General features: G+C 37.6%; 1 protein-coding gene across 1 annotated transcript; it reads right to left on the bottom strand.

The window, feature by feature from the left end:
* Positions 1-1,251: 1,251 nt before the first annotated feature.
* Positions 1,252-25,050, bottom strand: LOC104585756 (extra-large guanine nucleotide-binding protein 3-like). The gene is made up of 8 exons (XM_088900936.1): positions 23,733-25,050; positions 23,496-23,633; positions 16,545-16,649; positions 16,267-16,452; positions 14,401-14,575; positions 8,662-8,906; positions 2,563-2,732; positions 1,252-2,402 (listed from the first exon to the last, which is right to left on the bottom strand). The coding sequence occupies exons 1-8, from the start codon at positions 24,777-24,779 to the stop codon at positions 1,823-1,825; spliced, it is 2,646 nt and encodes an 881-aa protein (XP_088757062.1). The 5' UTR covers positions 24,780-25,050; the 3' UTR covers positions 1,252-1,822.
* Between the last annotated feature and the right edge of the window lie 1,725 nt (positions 25,051-26,775).

Consider the following 26,775-nt stretch of genomic DNA (forward strand, 5'->3'; position numbering starts at 1 on the left):
CCCCTTTTGATATTATTTTTAGAAAAGTTAATTTATTTTTAAAATTTTATTAAATATATTACTTTTATTGATATTAGTGCCTAAAAGTTGACCTTATCTGATATAACCCCATAACAAATATGTGAAGATTCTAAGCAGTTAGTGATAAGGTTCCATAGCTATCTTGAAACTAATTATCACATCTAGGATGCTTCACCCAAACTACTGGTTTGGCAGGTAGTAGGTTAAGTTGTAGGTACCAGTGTACTACCACTATTCTCTCTCTCACACACACGCACACGCCAAGACTTGTGATCTCATCAGGGATAATTTTTACTGTACTCACAAAATATTTTAATCGACAGATGAAAGCATGAAATTATAAATAAATTATGGGATGAAAACCCGAAATGTTGCTTTTTTTGGTTCCAATCCAAAACTGTTAGTTCAATGTCATTGGTTTATGATTTCTTTTACACTAACAAATCAGTGTACGAGCAAATGTAGGTTCTCGTTTGGGTTGATAGTTCATAGTTGTCTATCTCCAATGAACGAGCAAACTTCCAAGTTCCAACTCGGATTGATTAGTCAGACTGGAGCTAACGCCAAATTGTCAACTCTCACTCAAAACTGAAGGAAGGGCTGGCAGAAATGAAGGATAAATTGGAAACTATGGCAATTCTTCATGAATCTTCCCAGGGTTTGGGCCAAGAAATAGAGAAGCTAAGAAATGAGACCGTGGAAATAGTGTGAACAAGGTTCAAACTATCAACATGCTCGACACTGAAATTTTCAGTGTAGAATATTTCTGAGTTTGTAATAACGAAAGTAAAGCCCAAACAACATTGGAAATGTTAAAGATTTGTCCTTGGTAAGCAAAAATAATTTATAGATGGTCTCATACAATGGAAGAAAAGCACTAAGAAATAAAATTCCATATTATTACATATATAATCTAGAGTATTAGATTGCATTTCACCTTATTTGTTATCAATTTTAAAATTTGTGGTGCTACTCTGCGAGAGCTAGCTGATTTTGGCCAAAATACACAAGAAAAGCTCTTGCAACAGCATGGCCAACTTTAATTGGGTAACAATAATGGTATACACAATTTGGTTTCATTTCCATCTACAGGAGGTTGTTGAACCAAAACAAGCAAAACTTTGAATGATCTCTTCAAGTTCACCATTAACGAGTGTTGTTTATGTTCATTTGATTTAATTCTAAATCCATGCTTGTCACAATGGATAATAATATCTTTACTGAAATAAATTTGATAGGAGAATAAGTTTCATCATAATTTCATTTAATAATTCATTACAACTGATATCGTTTACTATGGGGGTAGAGATTCCAGCACTTTTCATTGCCTTGTAGGTAAAATTACTAAAATGCCCATTCAAAGTTTGATAGGATGAAAGAAGGAAAATAAGCATAGTAAAGCACTGTATCCCTTTAAATGAGAGCCGCACTCTCACTACATAAGTAAATATAATTTTATTTGAGAAAACAAGCTTCAAGTCAAAGAATATAAACCTTAGAATATACAGAGCAACATAATATCTCACCAACAAACTTGGCTCACATAGGCTTTCTCTGAGACCACGAGCACATACACAGCCAATCCCAGCCAATGCGGCCCCATCCTGAAAAGCATCCTTACAAGTTACACTTCAGCCAAATCAGTTTCCTGCTTCAGACTTTATCAATTGTATCCGAATAGATAATGCTAGATGGGCTCTGAGATTTCTCCAATTCAGATAATTGATGTCTTCTTACTCAAAACAGCAGTAAGCATGAAAACTAGGCCCACTACCGCAACAAAAGAATGAAACTCACTCCGTCACTCCTGCCTAATATATGGTGAGGAGCTAATGTCTGTACTGTAAAATGAATCTTCACCACCAATCCCATAGTTATCATCCTTCTCATCTTCCCACTTAAGAACCTCTCTAATGTATTTGAATGCTTCATCTACTGTGCTATGCTCACGGGCTCTGGTTTGCCACACAAACAACTTCCGGTTGGTGATGGAGGCATATAGATCCTTAAACTTCATTGCCACATAGAAATATGCCTGATGAGCCAAGGAGTGGTTGTTATGATGGGGCTTCACTGGGCTGAAGTCTCCAAACCACTCACAAACTGTTAAAGAAACCCGGTTGATTTTCTCCTCAAATGCATCATACTTGTTGAGAAGGAGAATAAAGGGGGTATCCATAAAGCAAGGGTGTCTCACCACACTCTCGAACAGGTCTCTACTTGCTATCATTCTATTGTACATTGGACCCATGCCATGGGACCACAACTGATCATAGTCACTTAGGGCAACACAGAAGACTACAGCTCTCACATCTTCAAACATCTCCAGCCATTTGCAGCCATCATATAGTCCCTTTGAACTTGCACGAATTAGTTGGTACCTGTGGCAGTTGGGCAAATCAAAAACAAAACAAATGAACAATATATGTAACCCCCATGAATTTTGATGAATGCCAGCTGATTGGTTAACAATTTTATGACAATGATACCGGTTGATTGGTTATCAGTTTTTCGGGGGGGGAGAGAGAGAGAGAGGTTTACCTGGTCTGTGGAGGAGGACATTCGAAGTTTTCATGGTATATCTCTGACATAGGACTATGACCATCCAATGTAAATTCAAGGAAGGCTACACCATTGCTCTGGGTGACTCCTTCAGCATATAAAATGTCTTTCTCTGAAGGCTCATACTCATTGCTTGATATCTCAATGGCCTGTAGAGCAAATATATTGGCTTCAATCGAAACAGATAATCAACATGAGAGAGCATTTATAATCATGATAACTAAAAAGCCTTACTCCCAAAAGAACAAGGGAAAAGTTGTTTTTTGAAAAAGACCATGTAAGCATTACATCAATTGCTGCATGTGTGAGCATGCATTAACATGTTGGCTTTATTAAGACATATAGAAAATCAGACCAAAATTAAAAAACATTTCCAGAAATATAGATCATTTTGTGATAGGTATCAACTTCTTATGGGCATAAGAGCAAATATGATTACCAAAAAAAGATGGGGAAAATATGAACACCCAGACCCTATGCAGACTTTCACAAAGCCCATCCATCCCAAAGGATAGATTTATTGGGTTGTAAAATTATTATCTACTCTGTCACATTCCCATGTCTATGTTACCATTTAAGAAAAGCTTTAACAGTCAAACCAGTTTGAATTGGTCCTATTTGAAATGAGAGATCATTTTCTGTTCCTATTTAATGCAATGCTTTTGAAAATACAATTAAACATCAAACTGCTATGATTTTTATTGATTGATAAAAAACTGCTGGGAACTTTGACACTGGCAGTCCTTAGGCCGGATAGAGGAGGTTGTCACTTGTCAGGTTTGCAGCCAACATAAAAATCTTCAGCCTGATGCAATGATCCTCTCCTTGGAAAGCTATTAGCTCTATCAGCCTTTCTCTCTTGTGTGCACTGAGTCTTCTACAGGGGCTAGATTTAGATTCTGGGAAGATTTTTGGTGGGGAAAGGTTAATTTGCAATTTAAATTCCTTAGATAGTTCTATTTCTTCTTTCATTTGCTTCTACACAACAGGAGTCTCTTGGAACATTGGCTTTAGGAGAGGACTAAAATGTAAGGAAGCTGTTGAGGCTATTGACCTTACAAATCTTTTGGATGGAGCTTTATTTATTTATTTTATTTTATATATTCTTTTTTGATAAGCTGGGTGGAGCTTTCTTTGACTCCTTGGACAAAGAGTTTAGGCTATTGACATAAAGGTGTTTTCTATTGCCTCATTAAAGCACCTTACTTCTAGTAGTATATCATCTTCCCAAACTGTATTTCTGATAAAAGCACTTTCCACTTGGTAATCTCCTACTTTTTTTTTTTTTGAGAAGAGGTAAAGTATGAATTCCATTAAAGAAAAACCCTGTACAACTAGAGGCTATAACAGGGAGAGTCATACAAAAACTAAGCCACTAACCCATCAGCATTAGATTTACAAAATAAAAAGGAACCAAACTCTGAACTGTTTCAAGTTTAAACTGAGCTGACCACCAAGAAAGCAGTTTGCCCACAATTTTTTTTGCCAAACATCCTCCTCTTGACTGCCTTTGTTCTGAAAAATTCTGGAGGTTCTCTCCTGCCATAAAGACCACCATACAACTCCACAGATCATTTGCCAAATAACCTTTCCTCTTATGTTCAGACCTTGTAAATGCCACTCTTTCAAAAAACTCTCCACTGATGCCAGACAGCAACCCTTGTGAGCAGACAAACTGTATACTTTTACCCAAATGCTATAAGAGAATTTACAATGTAATAACAGGTGATCAAATGTCTCCTCCACTCTATTACAAAGGACACAAAGTGAAGAATCAACTCCCAAACCTCTCTTCACAAGAAGATCCTTAGTCAGGATCTTATTTGAATAAACTGACCAAACGAAAATAGTAATTTTTGAGGGAATATATTTGCACCAGATTAGTCTCATAGGAAACTCCTGATCTTCTTCCCTGGTCAGCTTGTTATAAAAGGATTTGACAGAGAACTGCTTATCCTTTATATTTGCACCAAATTAGTCTCATAGGAAACTCCTGATCTTCTTCCCTGGTCAGCTTGTTATAAAAGGATTTGACAGAGAACTGCTTATCCTTCCCACCCAGCCACACTCTTCTGTCATCTCTGTTAGGATCAATATTAGAATTATAAAGCTTTTGCAGCAAACGAGCAAATGGTTCAATTTCTGAGTCATTTAAAGCTCTTCTGAAAAGGGGGTTCCAAACACAACTTCCACTGGAAAATTGCAGATAGTCTGCCACCTTTGCTTCCTTATCCGCTGCTACTGCAAACAGCTCTGGGAAATCATCTTTCAAAAAACTACCTCGACACCAGCAATCCTTCCAAAATTTGACCTTGGTTCCTTTTCTCACTTCAAATCTTATTTCCTTGTTGAAATGACAATAGCTTTTCTCTTTTTTTTGTTTTTTTGATCAATAACACTTTCATTAAATCATCAGTAGAAAATTTACAGGAGGAAGACAAACACACTTATCTTCCAAGAGCCACAAAGAGCCTCATAAAAGGAAAAAAAGAAGAAAAAAAGACGACACTAAAGTTACAGCTTAGCCCAAAACAGTGAATCCCTTTCTGCCCCTTGTTTAGCTAAACCGTCAGCTAGGGAATTAGCCGATCTTTTAACCCAACATGTCTTAACTTCCATCTCCCGCACCAGCCACATGAATTTCCTCCTCTCATTGTTGTACTTCCATAAACCATTTTGATCTTTAGTCAGCCACCCTATCACCACCTCTGAATCCCCTTCAATTATGAGTTTCTTGATGTTCAACTCCTCAGCTTTCCAGACTCCTTCCATAACTGCAAAGATCTCAGCTCTAAGGGAGTCACCCACTCCAATTGGGCCTGGGAACATGGCAGAGATGACCCCATTTTTGTCCCTAAAAACACCTCCAATCCCCGATTGCCCCGGATTTCCCCTACTGCATCCATCAAAGTTTAATTTCAAGAATCCACTAGGTGGGGGAGTCCAAGCCACATTCATTACTGCCTTGGTCTGTGTGCAATTTGCTATTTCACCCCACTTCCTCAACATGTCATCCACAGTGTAATCTGTGAATAGTTCCAAATATTTCAGCCACTGTACCGCCCTAATATGTATGATAGCCCTCAGATCTGCAATTTTCTCTATCCCTTCCCATACCGAGCAACCATATGGCTGACTCGCCTCACCTGGCTCCCATCCCCCACTTCTTAGACCATACTTTGCTTTAATTACTCTCCTCCACAGGCTATTCTCTTGCTGCCCAAATCTCCAAAACCATTTGCCAAGAAGGGCAATATTAAGATCTCTCAGTTTTCTGATGCCCAAACCTCTGTTTTTCTTGTGCTTCCAAACCCTACCCCAGCTTACTAAGATTTTTTTTTTTTTGAAACTGCTTACTAAGTGAATCTTCTTCTTGTCATTCCAGCCTTTCCATAGAAACTCCCTCATTTTCTTTTCAATGAAGACTGCCATCCCAGCTGGAATTGGGTACATGGATAGTAAATAGACTGGAAGTGAGGACAGCACTTTTTAAATTAAAGTGAGCTTACCCCCATTTGATAAAATACTTGGACTTCCATGCAACCAGTTTCTTTTCCACCCTCTCTACTATAGGTTCCCAAATAGATTTTGCATTGCATTTAGCCCCTAAAGGCAATCCCAAATATTTGATTGGCAACTTACCTACCTTGAAACCCCAGTAGTCTGCCCACTCTTGTAAATCTGGAACCTCTCCCACTGTCAGCAATTCACTTTTATGGATATTCAGATGCAACCCTGAGACTGCCTCAAACCACCACAAAGTTGCCATCAAAAACTCTAGTTGCTCTTTAGAAGCATTACAAAAGAGCATTGTGTCATCAGCAAACTGTAAGATAGGGATTTCTACAAATTCATTTCAGATAAGGGAGCATTTCTTCTCTTTGTTTGGTCACAAGTTAGAGAAACCACTATAACTAGGGGTGGATCATCTGTTTAGACCTTTGTTATCGAGCACGGGTTTTTTTTTACCATAAAAAGAATTTTTCGCCCCCTTTCTTTTCTATAGATTTGAATTTTACCGATCAGTAATAATAATACTGCCAGTTATTTTATTTTAATCTGGTATACACAATAATTTGAATTTATTCATGTATAACTTTTTCTATCAAATTAATCAATAATCAACCTAATTTTTCAATTGGATTTGGATATGGATACAAAAGGATAGTACATTTCTGCACTCACAAAAGAGAAAAATTTGGACTTAAAGAAGATTCCGCCGATTCATTCCTAGATCTAATGGATATGTCATTGAATCAGTATCCTGTATCAGAATGTAATACAACGCAACGCGTGTATACATTTGTTTACCTTCATATATGATCTATGGCAGGGATATATACGAAATGAAATGTACCATCAATTTCTTTTCAATCGGGGATACATATGTATCCTTCTTCTCTCCAACCAAGAGGGGAAAGATTATGTGAAGTGTTAGAGCAGTTGCACTATAGGTCTATTTGGGAAGGCAGAAATGCTAGAATCTTCTCTGTAGATCTGGAACTAAGGATGGCCTGATTGATTTGGTCACTTTTAGATCTGATCATTGGGTAAAGACAAGGATCAGTTGACATCATCACAAATTAGACACCGTACCACTTTCACTACAAGAACTTTATTTTGGTAATAAAATAAAATTTTATTAAAAGAAAAAAAAAAAGAGAAATTACAAGGAGACTGACCAGAAGTCACCTAAGAGAAAGAAACAACTTCAACTCCCACTGAAGCCTCCAGACCAAAACAAAACCTAACAAAACAAGAAGACACAGCATCCTAAAAACCCAACTCTCCTACAAAAACATTGCATCAACAACCAGAACCCAACTATTAACCCAAACCAATAAATCTCAAAGACAATGTCAACCAATCACACTTTCAACCCGAACAAACTAAAAAAAAAAAAAGAAACCAAGAACCCAATCCAGTTAGAACAAAAACAACAAAGACAACCACAACCCCAATAAACTAAAACTGATAGCTCCAAACAAATTATTTCTTTGAGGCTTTCTTGGGCCTCATCATATTCTTGTTTGGTCCAATCCCATAGGCCCCCTTTTTAGTCTGCAAAGACATTTGAAACCAAGACATCTCAATGCTTTGTCTGGTTTCTGAAACTTCTAACTGCTATAGTATCCTTCCTGATCTCCAATGAAACCACAGGCTCCTCATTAATCCTTTTCAGTTTCAAGACTATTTTTCTCAAAAAAAGTGATCACCAACCAATAACTTCTTCGGCTGGGCCGACATTTATTTTGGCTCCCAATCCCTTTGATAGGCCCCAAACACTATGGAAAGTGGGTACTAATAATCATGGATTTCTTTCAATGAAGGATATGTAGAATGTGATTTGATTATAGTATTGCTCATAAGATTGGCCTCAAACACTGTTCAGTCCACATATTCTTTGTCTACCCAACTTCCAACTAGTAATCAGATTATGCCTATCTGCTTAGCACATCTACTACTAAAGTGAACAATAACGGATATACAAAGCTTGTTTTTTTCTTCCTCTGTCAGGTGGCCAAAGAAGAGGGGTTGGAGTTATGGAGGTGCACTAGAGCAGATGTTAATCTTCTGGTTAACCTTATATTGGTGATGAAATCTTCCTGGTAAATTCTGCATCTACCAGACTGGATTTCAAACTTTTACACCCATTAAAATACTTACCAGGAACTCCCACTTGCACATCAAAAGATCAAATAAGAAGTAAATACACAAATGAAAAAAAAAATCATAAGAAATAAATCATCTCCTAAACAATGTAAAATGTCTAGTCAGGAAAAAAAACATAAAATGCCCCAATCAGAAAAGGGCATTGGTCCCAAGTATCCGGGGTTTTGGGAGGTATGGACTGGATAAGACCTAATCTTCAGCATTTTCTTGCACAAAGTGGCCACTCTCTGACTCAAACCCACATCCACACGCTTATCAGCCTGAGATTTTACCATTGCACCAAGCAATGGCCCCTAAAATGCCTCAATCAAACACCAACTTATAAAACATAAGCATGAGAGAAATAACATAAACAATTTCCATGACTATTCTAAAAGATGTATGCAAGAATATCTTTAGACATACCCGATCTAAGAAATAATTGGCAACATCAGGAAGAAAATGCAATTCATCTCTTCTCTTGTATGTTTCTTGAAGAGCAGGATCCTTCCAAATTTCATCTACAACAGGGGCATACTCACGGGTTGCAGCAGGAAAGAAAGCATCCAAATCTCCCATAGCCATAATTTCTAGTAGCCAGTTAGAGAAATGCTTCAATCTTTGGTTAATTGAATAGATGCATTGCTTACTTTCATTGGCTCCACATTCTCCTGAATTCATTCAAATATCATCACTACATTAATCTATGCCTTCCACCCTCTACATTATAAATTGAAGTACCAACAGCTTTAACTTCTTCACAAAGATCTACACAAGGGAGGCAGGGTGTTGAAGTGCAAAAGAAAATCAAATGTATTTATAATATGAAATTGTAAAACAAAATCAACTTCAAACATTAGACAATCATGTACCATTTAAACCTATAATACCCAGATACCTGTTCAAGGATTACATTTCATGTTGGATACCTAATTTTTAGTGTAAACACCTTGTCTAGTAATGTCCTTGCTGTGTCTAGGTAACATTGGTTTAAACCCCTATAGTTGGAAATATTGAGTAGTATGGTTTAAATCCCATGTAATCATGTGGACAAGGATAAAAATTGCTTCAGAACAGTTTCTTAAGGGTTCTTGCTTGACTCCATAATCTTGAGGTGGAAGAACCGAAGGAGGGTAGGTTGATCGCAATATATTCTGGTCCAATAGGTGTGGGTGACTCACTAAGAGCTGAGATTATGGCCTTGCTTCAAGGTTTATGGACTCCACAATCTTGAGGTGGAAGGAAACTCCAAGTTAATAATAGGATGGCTGCAAGCAAAAAGTTTGGCATTTGGACTTAAAGACAGCAAATGAGGGAAATTTCTTGCTTGACAAGGAAAGTTGGGGCACTCTTTAAATGGACCAGGAGGTCAGCCAATGGTTTAGCTGATACCTTGGAAAAGCAGGGGACCCTTAGGGGTAATCTTTTTTGTGCTGTGTTGTAATCTTTGAGATAACTGATTCTAGTTGTAGCAGGGAAAGGCGTGCAATGAGGAAGATGATTTTTTTTTAATTGATAACAATTTTTTTTTATCAGTAACAGTGAAATTTTATTAATGATAAAAATCAGGTTTACAAAGGGATGGAGCTAAAAAGTCTTAACTCCAGCTACCCAAGTGACTTTTTGACCATGCAGTGATTACAAAACAGCCCAGAATAATGTATCTCTATTTACTCCTTGCCTAGCTAGACCCTCAGCCAATGCATTTGTGCTTCTCTTTATCCATGTACATTGAATTTCCATGTTCTTGGTTAACCACCTATACTTCCTCTTTTCATTGCTGTATTTCCACATCATAGCACTGTCCTCTTTTAGCCATTTCACCACCATTTCAGAATCACCTTCTATAACCACCTTTCTGATATTCATTTCCTTGACCCTTTGAATCCCTTCAATAGCTGCTAAAATCTCAGCCCTCAAAGAGTCACCCACCCCAATCGGCCCAGAGTACATGGCTAATAAATTCCCTGTTTCATCCCTTATAACACCTTTTTAATTGATAACAATGAATTTTATTAATGGAATAAAAAGTTACAAAGCAAGGGAGCTAAACAATCTTTAACTCCCAGAAACAACCAAGGTACACCCAAATTAAAAAGCAATTACAACACAGCCCAAAACATAGAGTTTCTGTTCACCCCTTGCCTGGCTAGACCATCTTCCAATGAATTTGCCCTTCTCTTTACCCATGTACATTGAATTTCGAGTTCCTTAGTCAGCCACTTAAATCTTCTTTTTTCATTGCTGTACTTCCAAAGCCTAGAGTTGTCCTCTTTTAGCCAGTTCACCACAATTTCAGAATCTCCTTCTATGATCAATTTCTTGATATTCATGTATTTAGCCCTTTGTACCCCTTCAAGAGCCACTAGTATCTCAGCCCTCAAAGAATCTCCCACCCCAATTGGACCAGAATACATGGCTAGCAGATTCCCCTTTTCATCTCTTATAACTCCCCCTATTCCGGAGGGCCATGGATTGCCCATACTGCTGCCATCAAAGTTCAGTTTAGTAAAACCCTGCGATGGAGGGGTCCAACAAGAACTTGAAGCCTTCTTAGCTGAAACTGATTCTGCAATTTCCTTCCACTTTCTTAGCAACTTGTCTACAGAAAAATCTACAAACAAACAAGTCCAAACTTCTCTCCTTTTCTGAAAAGATTCGTGAGTTTCTCTCTTCCAAAATAGTCCAACAAACTACAGCCCTAACACATCGCCACATAGTCTTACCCCTTTTTCTTGACCAGTTAGGAGTGGAAGTGAATAAGCTTTGCACATCTAATGGGGGTGTCCATCTGCACCCAAACATAGAAGTAAACCATTCCCAAATGAATTTACCAAACTGATAGGAAATTAGTAAATGGTATCCAGAGGACAAACCAGTGAGGAGACAAACAGCTATTGGGTTTTTCATTTTGAAGCAAATCTCTTTCCAGAAAGGCTTTCCAACAGAAACTCCCAACCTTCGGAGGTATAGGTTGACACCACACCTCTTTAACAAGAAAGGACAGTCCAACAGAAGATGGTTGTAATAGGGCTTTAAAGAATGAGGCACAGGTGAAGGAACCCAAGGGAGTGTGTGTCTAGATTCTACTGTCTGCCTTTGTTGGATCCAAGAAAACCCCATCAAGGATGGATAGTAACAATAAGGTACAATCTAACTCTGAGTCCCCTTATGTCTCTTCTCAAACCCAAGTTCCAACCAAACCTAGAAGTTGAGTTGGAAGGTATAAGGAAGGTAGAAACCGGTTCATTTTTAAAGGTAGTAATAGCAAAAAAGAGCCAGAAATTGGTCTTTTAAAGGAGAATTTCCAACCCAAACATGTTCCCAAAATTTAATGAGATTTCCTAAGTGCAAGTCATACCTGATCCAGGGAGAGAACAAATGCAAAATAGCTTGAATAGCTTTTCAGGGATATGCTCTTGTAGTCCTTGTCAAAATCCCAGAGTCCCATCCATTGTCTCCAATTCCATGAATACTACCCACTATCTTAACCCAAAGCTTTTCTTTCTCCAATGAGAATCTCCACAACCATTTTCCTGGTAGTGCCAAGTTCCTATTCCTTATGTTCCCAATACCCAAACCTCCTTCCTTCTTGCTTCAACACACCACCTCCCACCTAACCCTATGGTCCTTCTTCTCCTCCCCCGACTCCCAAAGGAAGTCTCTCATTAGTTTTTCCAACCTACTAGCCGCCCCAGCTGGGACCTTAAAGACTGACAAAAAATAAACCAGAAGGTTAGCCAATGTAAACCTAACTAGGGTGATTCTCCCTCCCAAAGACAGATAATTTTCTTCCATGTGGCAAGCCTCTTCTCAAACCTTTTTTTTTTATCAATAACACTTTCATTAACTCATCAAAAGAAGATTTACAATAGGAAGACAAACACGCTTATCTTCCAAGAGCAACAAAGAACCTCAAGAAAAGAAAAAAGAAAGAAAGAAAGAAAGAAAGAAAACACACTATAGTTACAACTTAGCCCAAAAAAGTGAATCCCTTTCTGCCCCTTGTTTAGCTAAACCATCAGCTAGGAAATTAGCCGATCTTTTAACCCAAAGTATCTTAACTTCCATCTCTCGCACTAGCCACTTGAATTTCTCAAACCTCTCCACAACCATATCCCAAAACTCTCCTTTCTGAGGGTTATCTCCCAATGGCAAACCAAGGTAAGTTTAAGGGCCAATTAGATACTACACACTCCAAAATGTCTACACACTCAAATATCTCCACCTCCCCCAAATTAACTCCTACTATACAACTTTTCTCAAAGTTCACTTCAAGGTTTGACATTTGTTCATAGAGTTGTATAGTGGAATGAGGAAGATGATGAATAAGAACAAGTGTTTGAAGATGTTTAGCAGATATTGTGGTGGGGAGATGTCTTAGGTGGTCCCTTGGCGATTACTGCCTTCGTCGTTTTTGTTGTCTGTCTTTTGTAGTTGGGTTGGGTGTTATCTTAACACCTCTGTGTGCTTGTAATCAGTTTTTATCTTTTTCAATAAAATTTCTCTTTTTACCTTTCAAAAAAAAATCCTTGAGATTAAACTCTGGGGGCAACACTCTTGTTGTGGGTATTTATCAAAAAAAAAAAACACTCTTGTCATGGGTGGTTAACATTTGTATTCCTTGATCTAACTTATCAATGAAAGTAATTGTTTCCAATAAAAAAAAATACAAAACAATTAAGACACAGATAAAAGAACTTAGAGAAGAATAAATTAACATGACTACTAGTAGCGATATTTAAATAGCTTCTAGAGAGATTGTTATGCAGGATTTGTCCAAAAAAACCCAAATGAGTTGTTAAGTTCAATTCTGACAGATTTACTAGAAACCTGAGACTTTAAGGAGTGACTAGAGTTTAGACAAGTCAAGGGGGTGAGATAATTCTATTGTTATGCTTCAATTGGAGTTGGAAACTCTACTTGAGAATATCATGGCTCTGTTCCAGCATCTCAGACTAATGAATCCTTAGCTGCGAGCAATAAAGATGGAGATGATTCCCAGATTGTTGTTGGTTGCATGTGAGATGGCTCAAATGGTCCTAGGATTTGAGGCTTGCTTTCTCTTTTGGTACGTAAAATCTTGCTTTTTATTGATTTAAAATGAATAATACTATTGGCAACAGTATAAATCAAATATTTCAAAGCATGATACAAACATTCTTTTGGATGTGTGGCAGAAATTTGTATGCTCAGATGGATGAATTTAAAAACTAGAAAGGATAGGGCAGAAACAAAATCATTCAAAGGAACCTAGGAGCATTTCCAATTTGGCAATGTGCATAGAAGACCATCTACAGCACCCCTAAGAAGAAAGATCTGCTGCAAGTTGAGGGGGCTAGAAGGGCTAGGGGCAGGCAGACCAAACAGGACATGGGTTGAAGTAGTAAGAAATGAATTAAGCACTTAATTTAACAAAATGACAAAACAGGATTCATGTAGCCAACCCTATATGGTTGGGATAAGGCTTAGGTGATGGATGATGATGATGATACAAACATTCTATTGGATGGTTTAAAACATATGATGAAGTTTATTGTTTTAGTAGGCCTTCTAGATGGATTCCATTACTCCCAGAATTTTGTATGGAGCTGTGAAACTAATAAATGTAGGATATCAAGGTAAAATGATGAACTGGTATTTCCTCTTCTCTAAGTTTCGGGTCTTTTTGTTCTTTTTTGATAAGCAAGCTTGAGGTCATTTCTCTCCCAATGTTCTCTGTGTATAATAAACCTGTTTGTAAGTTTCAGTATAGTGCTGGTTCCATTCTTATGCAATATGCATCTTTTTGTTGAATGAAAAATATTTGCAGTTTGTTCCCTTTCCTTTTTTTTTGTTTCCTTGGGACTTATGGAAGCAACTGCATGTACAATAATTTGGCATTTAAACAGGTCAACTCAGGACAAAATCATAAACTCATTGGATTCATAAGAGATGGAAAAAAAAATCAGTCATTGGTTCCCACAGGTCCAGTGCAGGTCAACTTGAGATTACCAACCTACATTGGAGTGACCCATGCAACATCACAATGGAAGACTGAAAAGAATTAGCACCAGTGGTATAGATATTTCAGCTCGACCAAGGGATTGCACTGAATTAGTCAATAAAATAGAAAATGCAAACACCAGAAGGGAAAAACAAAAAGAAAGAATATTCTATTGAAACCTGGGTCAGAATCTTCAGCATCTAATGCAGTATCCTTTTTTCTCATCAAAACCTCCTCTTCAAAACGCTCCCGGCCCTCAAGCAATATGCTAAGATATCTGTACATGTTGCTTTGTATCATAAGCTTGATATTCTGCCGCTCTTCTGGAGTAAAGCTTCCATGTAAGAACTTGGCCTGCTCCATGAAAAAGCAACAAATCACATCCAGGAGTAATTCCCAATAATAGACAAAAAAAGATTCTCTGTAAATTAAAATGAGGCTTCTGAGATAAACCTGTGATGTATTAGAAATCAAAACTAATAAACAAAAGGAACAGAGACTATGTTCAGTGGATATGACTTATGAGTAGTCTATAAAATTCTATTAAAGATTCAAAAGTTAATGTTCTCCAAATTCTAAATTATAAATACAGTGCATTTGGAATTTTTGACACCTTAACAACAATGATGACTGATGCAAATAAATAGTTATTGATTGAATCCAAAGTCAAAATAGTTGGAACAGCATAAGTATCACAGGAAGATCAAATGCTTCTGCTCTTACAGATACAATTGTATATACTTCCCAGGTGGCCAGGTTTATATCCATACCTCTTCAGCCAAATACAAGGGTAGTCCACTGATGAAGATACATAAGAAAGGAAAGAATCCATGCAGAAATAAATCAGTTTTTTTTATTCCAAGTTTACTAGTTCCTTACACTAATTTCAGAATTCTCGGAAGACAGGACTATCAGCATTTTTTGAGTTCTTAAATTTATTTTGTACTTGTATGTGTCTTAGGAATAAGGTTTTAAGTCTTCTAGAAAATACTTTATTAGTAAAAAACCAAAGTTATTATTTATGGTTACTTTCAGACTTACCATTTATAATAATTCTCATAGTTACTACATAAGTACATAGTGAAATCACACTTTACTATTTTTAGTAATATTAATGTGCCTTACTAATCCTACTATGGTTACTAGATAGTAGGATTAGTAATTAGTTATTAGAGCTGTTTCAGAGTTAGAGTCTTTTGAGTGTCTACCTCTGGGTTTGTCTTAATTTTGAAATAGTTAGAAGTTGTAAAACAACTCAGTGCAGTCCAAATTGGAGTCTCTAAATGGACATCAAGTTATTATATTACATCCATAAATGGAGTCATTGTAATTGCAATTAGAATAGTTGATTTCATGAAATAAAATTTGGTTTTGGAGTAAAACTTGCAGGAAATTCAAAATTCATTCATTCATCATCTCAAACAGTTTTTACAATTCTCTGTTGTAGTTTGTGTATTTGCTGTTTGGAGAGGCTGCTTCTCACGCCTCTAAGGGGATCTTCTTGTATCTATTCATTATTTTAATGGAATTGATGTTATTTATCAAAAAAAAAAAACAGTTTTTACAATAATATATATATAGATGAGCATTCAATCTTTTTGAAATTTACAATATAATTATCTTCCTAATCGAATGTAACTAAATAAGGAAAGAAGTAAATCTAAAATATTTTCTCAATCTCTACCAAATCTTTGATTGATATGATATCAAATCAAATCTTTAATTGAGAGAATCTCCATGGGCCCCACTTGAACTGGCCAATACAGCTGGAATGGACCCAGTGCATGGGCTGTCTTGCATGTGGACTGCAAATATGGGCTGCGACCCATGGTCTTAGGACTGGGTCTTTTTTTAGCCCATTTCTTTTCTCTATCAACAAAGAAAACATTAAGCTCTACACTTACATACTCATAATCGCCGCCATTAGGTCTGCCCAAAAAAAGTAAAAAGAAAGAGAGAATACTCATGAAATATATTGAAAATAATATATGATTTCCTGTAAAATAGCAGAAAATTGAAGTATAATTGAAAGAGGATAAGAAAACCTGCTTGAAGATAGTGCTTGTTCCAGAACCTTCCAAACCAAGTAACAAAAGCTTCTGGACTCTTCTCTGTTCCAAATATTCAGGCACAGACCTACTTGAGAAAGTAGTTGCATCTTCTCTTTGTCCAGGAGCATTTCCAGGTGGCACGGGCAATGAGAATAATGAACAAATGAATCGAGTTGATGCCTGTCTAGCAAAGGTCATACTGCAAATGTTACATTTAATGTTTCGAGATTGAACCCAATCAATGTTATTTATACGAATGGATAGTATTATACCTTTCCCCATATATTGCCCTTTATGTTATTCTGACCTTCTTCCTCATAAGATCCATCATCATACACCCAAAAATGAGTATCCCGGGGGCATTGCACATTGGCCAACTGAAATTAAAGTCAATGATATCATGCATCAAATTTGCAAATGGAAAATGGGACCAAATCAGTGGCACGAAGACAGAATAAAAGATCTCACCTGGAGCAAACAACAAAGCACATTTAATAAATGAATACAAACACAGGCTGCTTCACTCAGGAGATTTAACATATAGGAGGGACCAGACATTGAAACTGTATATCAAACCCAAAGTCCCAAAGAGACAATACACTCAGAAGAAAATGAAGACTTAAATGTGATATATGAATATGAGTGAGGATGGCAAAGGTATAGGATCATGAGAACACTAGTATTAGTCTGTGGGCAGCCATGTTGTGTGAAAAATACATAAAGGTTAGGACCATACCCAGTCTACCCCTCCCAAGATCCCATATAGCTGGGACCTACATTAGGTAATGGCCTGATATGACCCAGAAATTTGACACGCAGTTCAGACTTACAGCAGCGTTCACACACACTCGAACATCAACAAAAGAGACTAGTATTCATTCAGCAGAAAACATTAACAGTTGGTCGGTTCTTCGAGAGACCGCCGGCTCTCCCAACACTCACAATATTCTTTACTCGAAGAAAAACATACCACCCCCTATCCCCCAAAGCCCCTTCTTATACTCTTCTGATAGCATAACTGACTCCCTCTATAAATGCCCAGCTGGCCTAGTTATAAATGCCCAAAAACTCTTCTTTTTTCATAACTGACATAGCTATAAATGCCCCAAGACTCTCCTTATTCCCTCAAGCTATAATTGCCCTCATGTGATTAATTGTTCAATTATTTCCCCCGCTTAGCTGATTGTTGACCTTTCCTCTTCCTGGCATACGTAAGGTTAATTGGGGCCTATCATGGCCTTTGGTGGATTGTTTTTTTTTCTTTTGATAGGTGGATTGTACACTAACAGAATTTCAGGAATTCATGTATACTTATAGGTGAACATTTTTTATGAATAAAGAAAATTTTATTACTTCAGAACTTAATAGAGAACTTTAAACTCATACAACAGCCCTTGGAGAGGCGCGAGATGCAGCCTCTCCCAACAGATTACAAGAAAACTAGAAAGAAAAAACAAGCATTACAGCTGTGCAGCTTCTCCCAACAGATTACAAGGAAACTAGAAAGAAAAAACAAACATTACAGCTGAGCCCAAAACAACACTTCCCTATTTGCCCCTTGCTACTTATAGGTGAACATTCTGATGCAAGAATCCACCATACTTTTTCTAGGGTAAAACTACAATAAATTTCTTTTCATTTTCCATAATTGTGCAAAACGGATGCAACCGAGGAGACTTTCATCCACTTACAGCATTGAGAAAGGACAAGGTCTTTACAGTAAAAAGGAGATTTTAAAAAAAAATGAAAGAGAAGCTTCATCACTTTGTTTTGCAACTCTGTAATCTATCATTTTCATTTCTTTTTGATCCATAACAGTAATTATATTGTATTAATGTATGAAAATGAAGATGAGATACATGAAAAAACAAAGTGCCAGAACTCTAAACAAAATGAGAATCCAAATCTACCCAATAATCTCAACAGGACCCTTGGTATATCTAATTACCTAATACAAAAAGTGGTATCTTTGTCCTGATTTCTGAACTTGTGATTGTGATACACATTATCATAATATGTATATTAATAACGTGTTTCTTTCTCCTCCTGCTCCCCCAACTGTTGAAAACAGGTCCTCCCCTCATTCCCTTAGTTTTTCCACTTTTTTGTTGTGTTTTCCTTGTGAAGCAAGCAGCAGCTCTTTCCCTTCCACTTTGTTATTGGTCTTTCACTTTTTCATTATTTTCCATCTTGTCAGTTTAGAACTTAACCTTTTAAGGTATAGCATCTCTAAGAACTCCTTTTACCTTTTTTGCCAATAAGAAGGGGATATTGAGCTTAAAATCACCATGTGGAAAGAAGGTTGAGGCATTGAGATAAGAAACTAAGAGAATCACAATCTTACATCCAATCAGGTTTGTCATCTCTGCTTCCAAAATCCTAACTTGCCATAAGCTGCATGTTTGGATCACTGAGTTGTTTAATTGGTTAATTTGCTAATAGTTTTGGTCTACAATTGCTCCATTATCTATTAAATGTCTCATTGCAATATTATTTTTAGGGAAAATCTAAGATGCAGAAAAGATATGGTATGGGAAGAGTTTTGACCAATCAAAATCCACCCATGAATTTTGATAAATAACACCTGATTGGCTACCACGTTTATGACTCCAGTTGATTGGTCAGAAGTTTTTCAGATATCATATCTTTTCCATATCATAGTTGAACCCTTATTTTTAATATTTGAATCAATAGATTTGAAATGCCATTCTTCCCTAGATAAACTTAAGAAAGTTTTCTATGTTTTGGCATGGAAGTTGATGTTATTTATCAAATATTAATTCTTTTTCAATATAGATGCTCATATGCTATGTAAAAACCCTTATTAATCAAAATCCATTACCTAGGCAGATGACTACGCACTTTCACTATCACCTAGCTTCACCTTACCGCCTTCTGAACTATGTTTTTTTTTCCTTTTATAGTCCTTGACAACTATGGTATTATTGTTGATTCTCCACATTTTTGCCCTCAAGTAAATGGTACATTAAATACCATCTTATTTATTAGTTCAACAGCTGATTCTCCTCAAAATTGTCTCCTTTTCACCCTCAAAGTAAATAGCATAATAGATGCTATTACTTACAATGTTTTCCCATCTCTTGTCTCCTCAGATTTTAAAACCCCAACCCTTTTTCATATATTGTGGTGGATAACTATGATTTAGTGTGTAAATTTTCAAAAAATAGAAAGATTATGGAGCCTCCCGCGTGCCTTAACTAGTGCATCTCTATATGCACTTGTTTATATATTACAAATGGCAAAATTCTTCTGTAACTTTTGAAAAAATTACAAGAGAGAAAGAGAGAGAGAGAGAGAGAGAGAGAGAGAGAGAGAGATTTTGAAGTGACATTTCTACTAAGAGGCTAAAATAGTTTTTGAATAAAATGTACCAGATCAGAGTTCTGATGACCATTGTAAAAAATAAATAAATAAAAATCCAGCTTAGTCATTATTAAAGAATCAAATTTGATTAAATGTCAGAAAAGTAATAGTAATGCAATATGATCCTAGCACTTGAATGGGCATACATGTGGTTATTGAGGTACAATAATGTTTATCCAGAATATTAGTCAAGTAATTACTATCATATTATGCTTGATTATTATATGGTAAGAAAAAATAAATGTATTTCTTTGTACAACTTCCTCAACCATGATGGCACCCCCTAATTTTCTAACCTAAAAAAAAATTCTTGTAACATACCTCTTAAACTAAATAGGAAATACATTATCTCATCAAAGGACGAGATAATGTACAGGAACTCTGGTCCCCACCAACACAACAAAGGGTAACGTTGAACTTTGATGGAAGTTCTATAGGCAATCTGGGTCCATCTGGCATAGGGGGCGTTTTCAGAGATGGAGAAGGTAGAGTAATTGCTATGTTTTTGGGACCAATAGGAGTGGGAGGCTCATTGAGAGCTGAAGTAATGGCTCTACTTCAGGGTGTAAGATTTGCTAAACAGTTGGGTTTACACCAAATTGAGATAGAAGGGGACTCTAAGTTGCTAATTGGGTGGATGCAGTCAGGTAGCTTGGAGGTCTGGAAACATAGACAGATGGTGAGGGAAATCCTTTGTATAACAAGGGAGACTGGGGTATGCTTCAAGTGGACAAGAAGGTCAGCTAACAGGCTAGCTGATACCTTAGCAAAACAAGGGACTGTCAGGGATAATTTGTTTTGGGCAGTGCTGTAATCATAAAAATGTTTTTGGGGTCAACACCCTTCACCAGGGATTGACAGTTGTACTTTGAAATCCCTTATTTAATGAAGTTACCATTTTCAATAACAAAGAAACACCATCTCCACCTACAATCACATCTATAATACTCTCATTATCTCATCAAATATTATAGATGCATTCATGTTATAAAGACTAAGGAAAAGTCCAGTTTTCTTTTTTATTAACATTGCTCGGCAGCTTATGATATAATAATAATAATAATAATAATAATAAATTAAAATAAGATAAGATAAAAATTTAAAAATACAGTAAATATTCCAGAAAAAAAATAGGAAATTTTATGAGAAATTAGAAATTTCCAAATTTATATTTGCTAACAATAAAAACATCACTTTTAAATATGGAATTAAAATATCAACACATTAAATGTCATATAAGTATCATCAGCCATCAATATATCACTTGCAAAATAGCAAAAAACAAATCAAAATTTCAAATTAATAATTCGCATAAGTCCCACAACATTAATATAAACAAGTTATGGTGCCCCCACTAACCCACTTCTGTTTATACATTTTACTAAAATAATACAATAAATAAATTTGGAGGGTTTTCATCCTATGTATTGTGTTAATATATAATGGGGAACAAGGATAAAATGGTTCCTCCACTCCTATCTATATCATTTTTATTATTAAGAAAAACAGCTTGAAAGATAAGAGCATATGAGGTGTATGCCACCTATATAAAGTGCAACAGAAGTGCAGGCCTCAGATGCCTCTATATTGGAGGTGTACGCCTCGAGCACACCTCCACTGTGCACCTCCAGGCATTTTCTTAGCACCTCACCCCAAGCATCTATACACCTCCACTATGTGCCTCAAGTATCTATACATCTCCCATGTATCTATATTAGATTCTTGCCCTCTCAGTCCTACCGCATACACTCCCCCACCCCAATTCCACTTAGTAGAATGTTTCCTAATTAACCAGTAATAGCTATTAAAATTTAATATTATATGACACTTCCTCAATTAGTAGAATGTTTCCTGATTAACCAATAAAGTACCTATTAAGTTCAACAAGTACATCAACTTGCAGCAGACAACTGCATTTTTCCTTCCGAGGAACTTTTAATAAATCAATACTAGACAAAGAAGAAAAAAACAGAGTTCTGTTTCATTTTAACACCTCTGGCATGTCTTCAACCAGTTTTGATCAGGCTAGGACAAATAACTTTTTTTCCTAGTAAAATAAAATTCATTAAAAGGAATATATATATATATATAAGCAGTATACAGGCTTTGTGGTCCAAGCAGCATTGCAGCAAGCAGATTCAAAGAATCCTCTTATGGGATGGAGGGGCAAAGAAAGGGATATATGGTGAATTGAGACAATCTGCAAATGAAAGATGTAGAGGGGATTAGAATTGGAGTGTGTTCTCAAAGAAACATGGCTCTTCTTAGAAGGTAGCAGTTGAGATACCTCAAGGTAATGAAGTGTTTGGACTTCCATTATTCATAGCAAATATGGGATGAGCTCAAACAGGTGGGGCAACAACCTCCCTCTGCATCAGTTTTCAATCTAATGTCCTTGAAAAGGTATTCTTAAATCCTGCCCTCTATTTATTTGTTTGGCTAGGCTTGGGGTAGGGAATGAACAAAAATCAAATTTTGGACTGATATATGATGAGGTAATCCTCATATGAATTTATCGTTCCCACAAATTCTTCAGCTCTGTTCCTGTAAGAATGTCATCATATCTGATTTCCTCTCTCAGGTGAAGGTGGTTTGTCCTGGAACCTGCAACTTAGACATCCTATCATGGATGTTGAGTTTTTCCAGATACTAATGCTTCTCCCATTTTGCATGTCCATGGGCCATATGCTGATATTGCCGCGGCCGAAGTTGATGGTCTTACTTATTCATTCTAGGACTGGTAAGCTTAGTCAACCTCATGCATTAACCATGAGGGGTGACTCAACGAATGCTATTAGGTCGGCTAATAGCTTTAAGACCATGGGGATTGGTGCAGTTAATGAGATTAAAGTTATCTTAAGTTCCTTCATCACTTTTTTGCAATGGATTCCCAGAGATCTAAGTGTTGAGGCTGATAGTTTAGCTAGGAAGGGCCCTTTTGTATGGTGACGGCTATTTTCCTTAGTCATTTTGTCAAGGATGGGGATGTAGTCACTCTTTTTGCAAAAATCATTAATCATCCTCTCTTTTCAATGAATTAGTTGCCTTTCTCAAACAAAAGAATTTTTACAGCAATCAGCAAGACATTAAACTATTGATTTTGGTCACATTAATTTTCATGGATTTAGCAGGGCAGAGAACCTACATAACTCCACCTTTCAACGTATGTTGGATGGCATAGAACGAAAAGATTTCTGCAGTGCCAAAATTAATAGCCATGGTAGCGTTCTATCCAGTTAAGTTTTAATCTACTAAAAGCACCTATTCTAACCGACTGAGTTGGCAAAATCTTATTGGGCCAGTAGAGAATTCTCTCTTGACTGGCCTGGTGAGGGTTCAAAGCCAACAATCTACTTGGGAGAGGTGGATTGAACTAAGCCCCAAAAATAGGAAATTTGTATCAGGTTGGCACCCAGCACTAAAACTTATACCAAACTTTTATGGACATAGATCCTGAAATTGGAGGTACAGGATTCATCTAGCCAGCCTCATATACCTGGTACAAGGCTTAGTTGAGTTGAGCTGAGCATAATGTGGCTGCTGCGAGACTCAAAGTCATGTTCTCACAATTGTCAGCCCAAGGTTTCACCATTTGCACCAAGCAATGGCCTCAAACATGATAATCTTTTTGTACATCTTGAAGAGCATATTGCATTCGCACACATCTTGTACAGATTCCAAGCATGGCATCATTACAGGAATAGACCAACTTACTACTTGCAATTTCAAGTGGGAGAACAACTAGCAGCCCTAGAAGCCAAAACAAAGTTTTGCTTCTGCTTGAGGTATGTATGTTTTTGGCCTTTGGACATGTTTCTGTTTCTGCATTAAAACTTTACCTTCAGCATCCTGAGTTCTATCTTTGTGATTTCACGCCCATTGATGAATACTTGTGTATTTCCATTGCTTGCATCTGGCTGTAGCTTTCCTCCGACGTTCAATTTTGAACTTATGATCCTATCAGGCTTCTCTCCCTCCTGCGATCCAATCTTTAAATATAAGTTTCATGAACTAAATTTAGACGACAAAAAAAGGAACAAACAGTTTCATATTGTAAAATTATAAATTAATTTCACCTTTCCCCAAAGTCCAGAATCTTTGTCATACCAGTACCTCCCAGGTTTCAGCTTCTGAGGAGGATAAGCACAACCCAAAATATCAGCCAGTTCTTCTTGTCTAAGAGGCCTCCCATTCACAATAAGCTGCTCAGGTCGAAGCTGATTCGCAGAGCATTCTTTCTCTGCTTTCATTATCTGTCTAACCTCTAAAGGACTACACAGTCTACTCAACATCCTCGAAGATTTCCCCAAACTCGATCGCTTCGACTCATTTATCGGCTTCCCAATGCAGCTTACACACTTCCGGCCTTCCGGCATCGAGCCCATCGCTTTCAGAACACAATTGCTGCAATACCTCGCATCACATACCAGACAAGTCTCCCTCTCCTTCAACCTGTTCCCCTTCCCACACCTGCTACAGACATTTTTCTTCCGCTGAACCACAGCCGGGGCCCCTGCCTGGTCAACAACACTAGACCTAGTAGAAGGCAATTCCTCCTCCTCCTCCTCATCTCCCCAATCGTCTGCAGTATTGAACGCCACTCGCCGCCCCGCACCTGTGGCCTTTGGCGAACCAACGAGAGGAGACCTTGTCGGTGAATTCGCCTCTCGAACAGACGACGACCCCCCAAGACTCGACGCTTCGTCCGCTCCTTCATCCCCAAAGTCTGATTCTCTTGGCTCATCTCCCTGAGATTCAGTTCGCGTCCTCGTAACAGACGACCTCGGGCTCTCCACCTGAGGAGATCTCCTCGATTCCCCACTGCCCCCTCCAATAAGAATTCTATTAAACCTCGAAGCCTTTGGAGCTACCGGAATAATCGGCGCAACCACCTTAGCAACTGGAGCATACTCTGACACAGAAACCAGAGAAGAGCTCCGAATCGAAAGCGAGTCGATGTCCAAAGGCTCAACTTTGGGGACCTCGAAGGGTACCGGAGGGCCGTGGTACTCGACCGCGATCGAGTAATCGAGATGCTCTTCATCCGGTAATGGAGCTCCCGCAGGAAGCATTCTCCGCAGCACCTCCTCCCACCTCTTCTCCCCCTCTGACTCAATCGCCATTGTCGCGCCCGTAAACACTCAATCAAGCTTTCTCAGCGGCGATCACGCAAGCTGAGCCTTAGAAGACTCGAACATGACGGCTTCACGTCCACCATTGACGAGGAAGAAGCAAGAAAGCTAGGGTTTCTGCGAACCGAAAAGAGAGAAAGCAAAACGAGTGGTGTTAGAAAGGCAGAAAGGATAAAGAGAGTGAAAGGGATGAGCGTTGAAAGATCTGAGAATCCATGAAAAGGCCACTCAAAAGGGGGTAGGACGCCATTAAAGAAGGTCTGAACAAATGTCACAGTAGTTCAACACTTGAACTTACAGAGTGACGGAATGGCTAACGGAGGTAGTCAATTTTTCAGTTGGGTTCGTGGAGATTCCGTTAGTTTTGACGTCACAGACTCAGTCGCCAAAACGAAAACGTGACGTGGATTTGGTGATTAGGGTACCGGGACCGTTGACATTTGAGGATCATATAAAATGACGAAAATCTCCCTGTTGAGTGTAACGTCTGGTTTCCACGTTTTTATAAAAAGGGAGTGATTTGGGCACATCCGGTTGTTGAGAAAGGGGCACACACCTAATCATTGCAGAAAGGTCACGTGCATTGAAAGACGGAAACACCCCTGGCCGTGTGTGTTTTGACTTGTTTTGTCTGTATGGCAACTAGCAGTGGCTTGTTGGTCTTTTCCTAGTAGAGATGTACCCTGTTGTTGTTGACGGAAAAAATGGAATGTGTATTTATCAATTACATTGAAAAATGGATATGTTGATAAATCGTCAGGTAGGAGGAATGGGAATAGGAACACTCGAACTCAAACATATTTTGGAGAAGGTTTCTTCACAAAGATTTATTTAATCATAATTTGGGGAAGACTTTCTTTTGTTTTTTCTTTTTTATAGAGTTACTATCATTATTTGGAGAAAACTAAGGGGCTTCTTCCACCTTTCTCTACCCTAGGTGTCACCTGGATGTTATTGGTACTCTCTCTCTAGGCAATGTTATTGGTATTCTCTCTTTCTAGGCACTCCAAGCATGATGATGTACAACCTATAGTAACTAGGTTTAGAGAGACAAATAGGACCTATAAAAATTCTTTTAGAGCAATGTTTTAAAAAATGACTTAGAATCCGAATTATTATTGCCACCGATTTTTGGGTTGATGGTTCAATTGTCTAGTCTCAATGAACAATCCATTTTGACAAAATAAATTAAAATTTAAAAACAGTCAAAACCGTTGAATGGATCGAATAGGTCGATGATTCGACTGCTCGAGTCAATGGTTCATTAATCGATTCAATAATTTTTAACCAATGACTGGGTTTGGGGTAAAACGAAACCAGTTGCCTAAATAATTCTCAGGCCAAACGATCTGATTGTCTGAATCAACAACGATTCAAAAACCATGTCCCCGAACCTGCCTCATTACCATCCGTAAGCATTTCTTGATCACTTGTTCTCTATAAGTGACTAACAGTGTTCTACTCAGCAACTATTATGAACATAGACAGCTCCATGGATCTTGACCATTGGTGCCACCACCACCGATAAGGACTTTGAATCAGATGTTGATTTGGGCAAAAATACAATGGTCGTGATGTTCTGTATTGTCTAAATCCACGCACAATTCAGTAGCATCAAGCTTTCTTGTTTGATTTTCCAACTTCTTATAGATTTCTCAACTAGAAAACATGAATTGCTGATGTAAGTACAACATAATGTTAATTTTTATTTGATGATAACCATAGGAGTGGTAGGATTAAATAAACAGCAATGAGTGCATGTACACATAAATCACATAATCAATGCTCACATTCCATGGTTCAAAAAATGAATAATGAATAGAACAGCTTCATTTGCATTTTGTGGTTTAAAAATGGATTGCCATGCATGCTCATGCATTTTCAAAAATACTGGTATGGCTCTTGAGCTATACCACACTTTTTCTAAAGCATGAAACCAAACACCACCTATGCTTTTGACTTGTATTAGTGAGTTAAATACATATAT

Source organism: Nelumbo nucifera, chromosome 3 (assembly GCF_055504915.1).
Source record: "Nelumbo nucifera cultivar China Antique chromosome 3, China Antique-T2T, whole genome shotgun sequence".
Taxonomy (NCBI): Eukaryota; Viridiplantae; Streptophyta; class Magnoliopsida; order Proteales; family Nelumbonaceae; genus Nelumbo; species Nelumbo nucifera.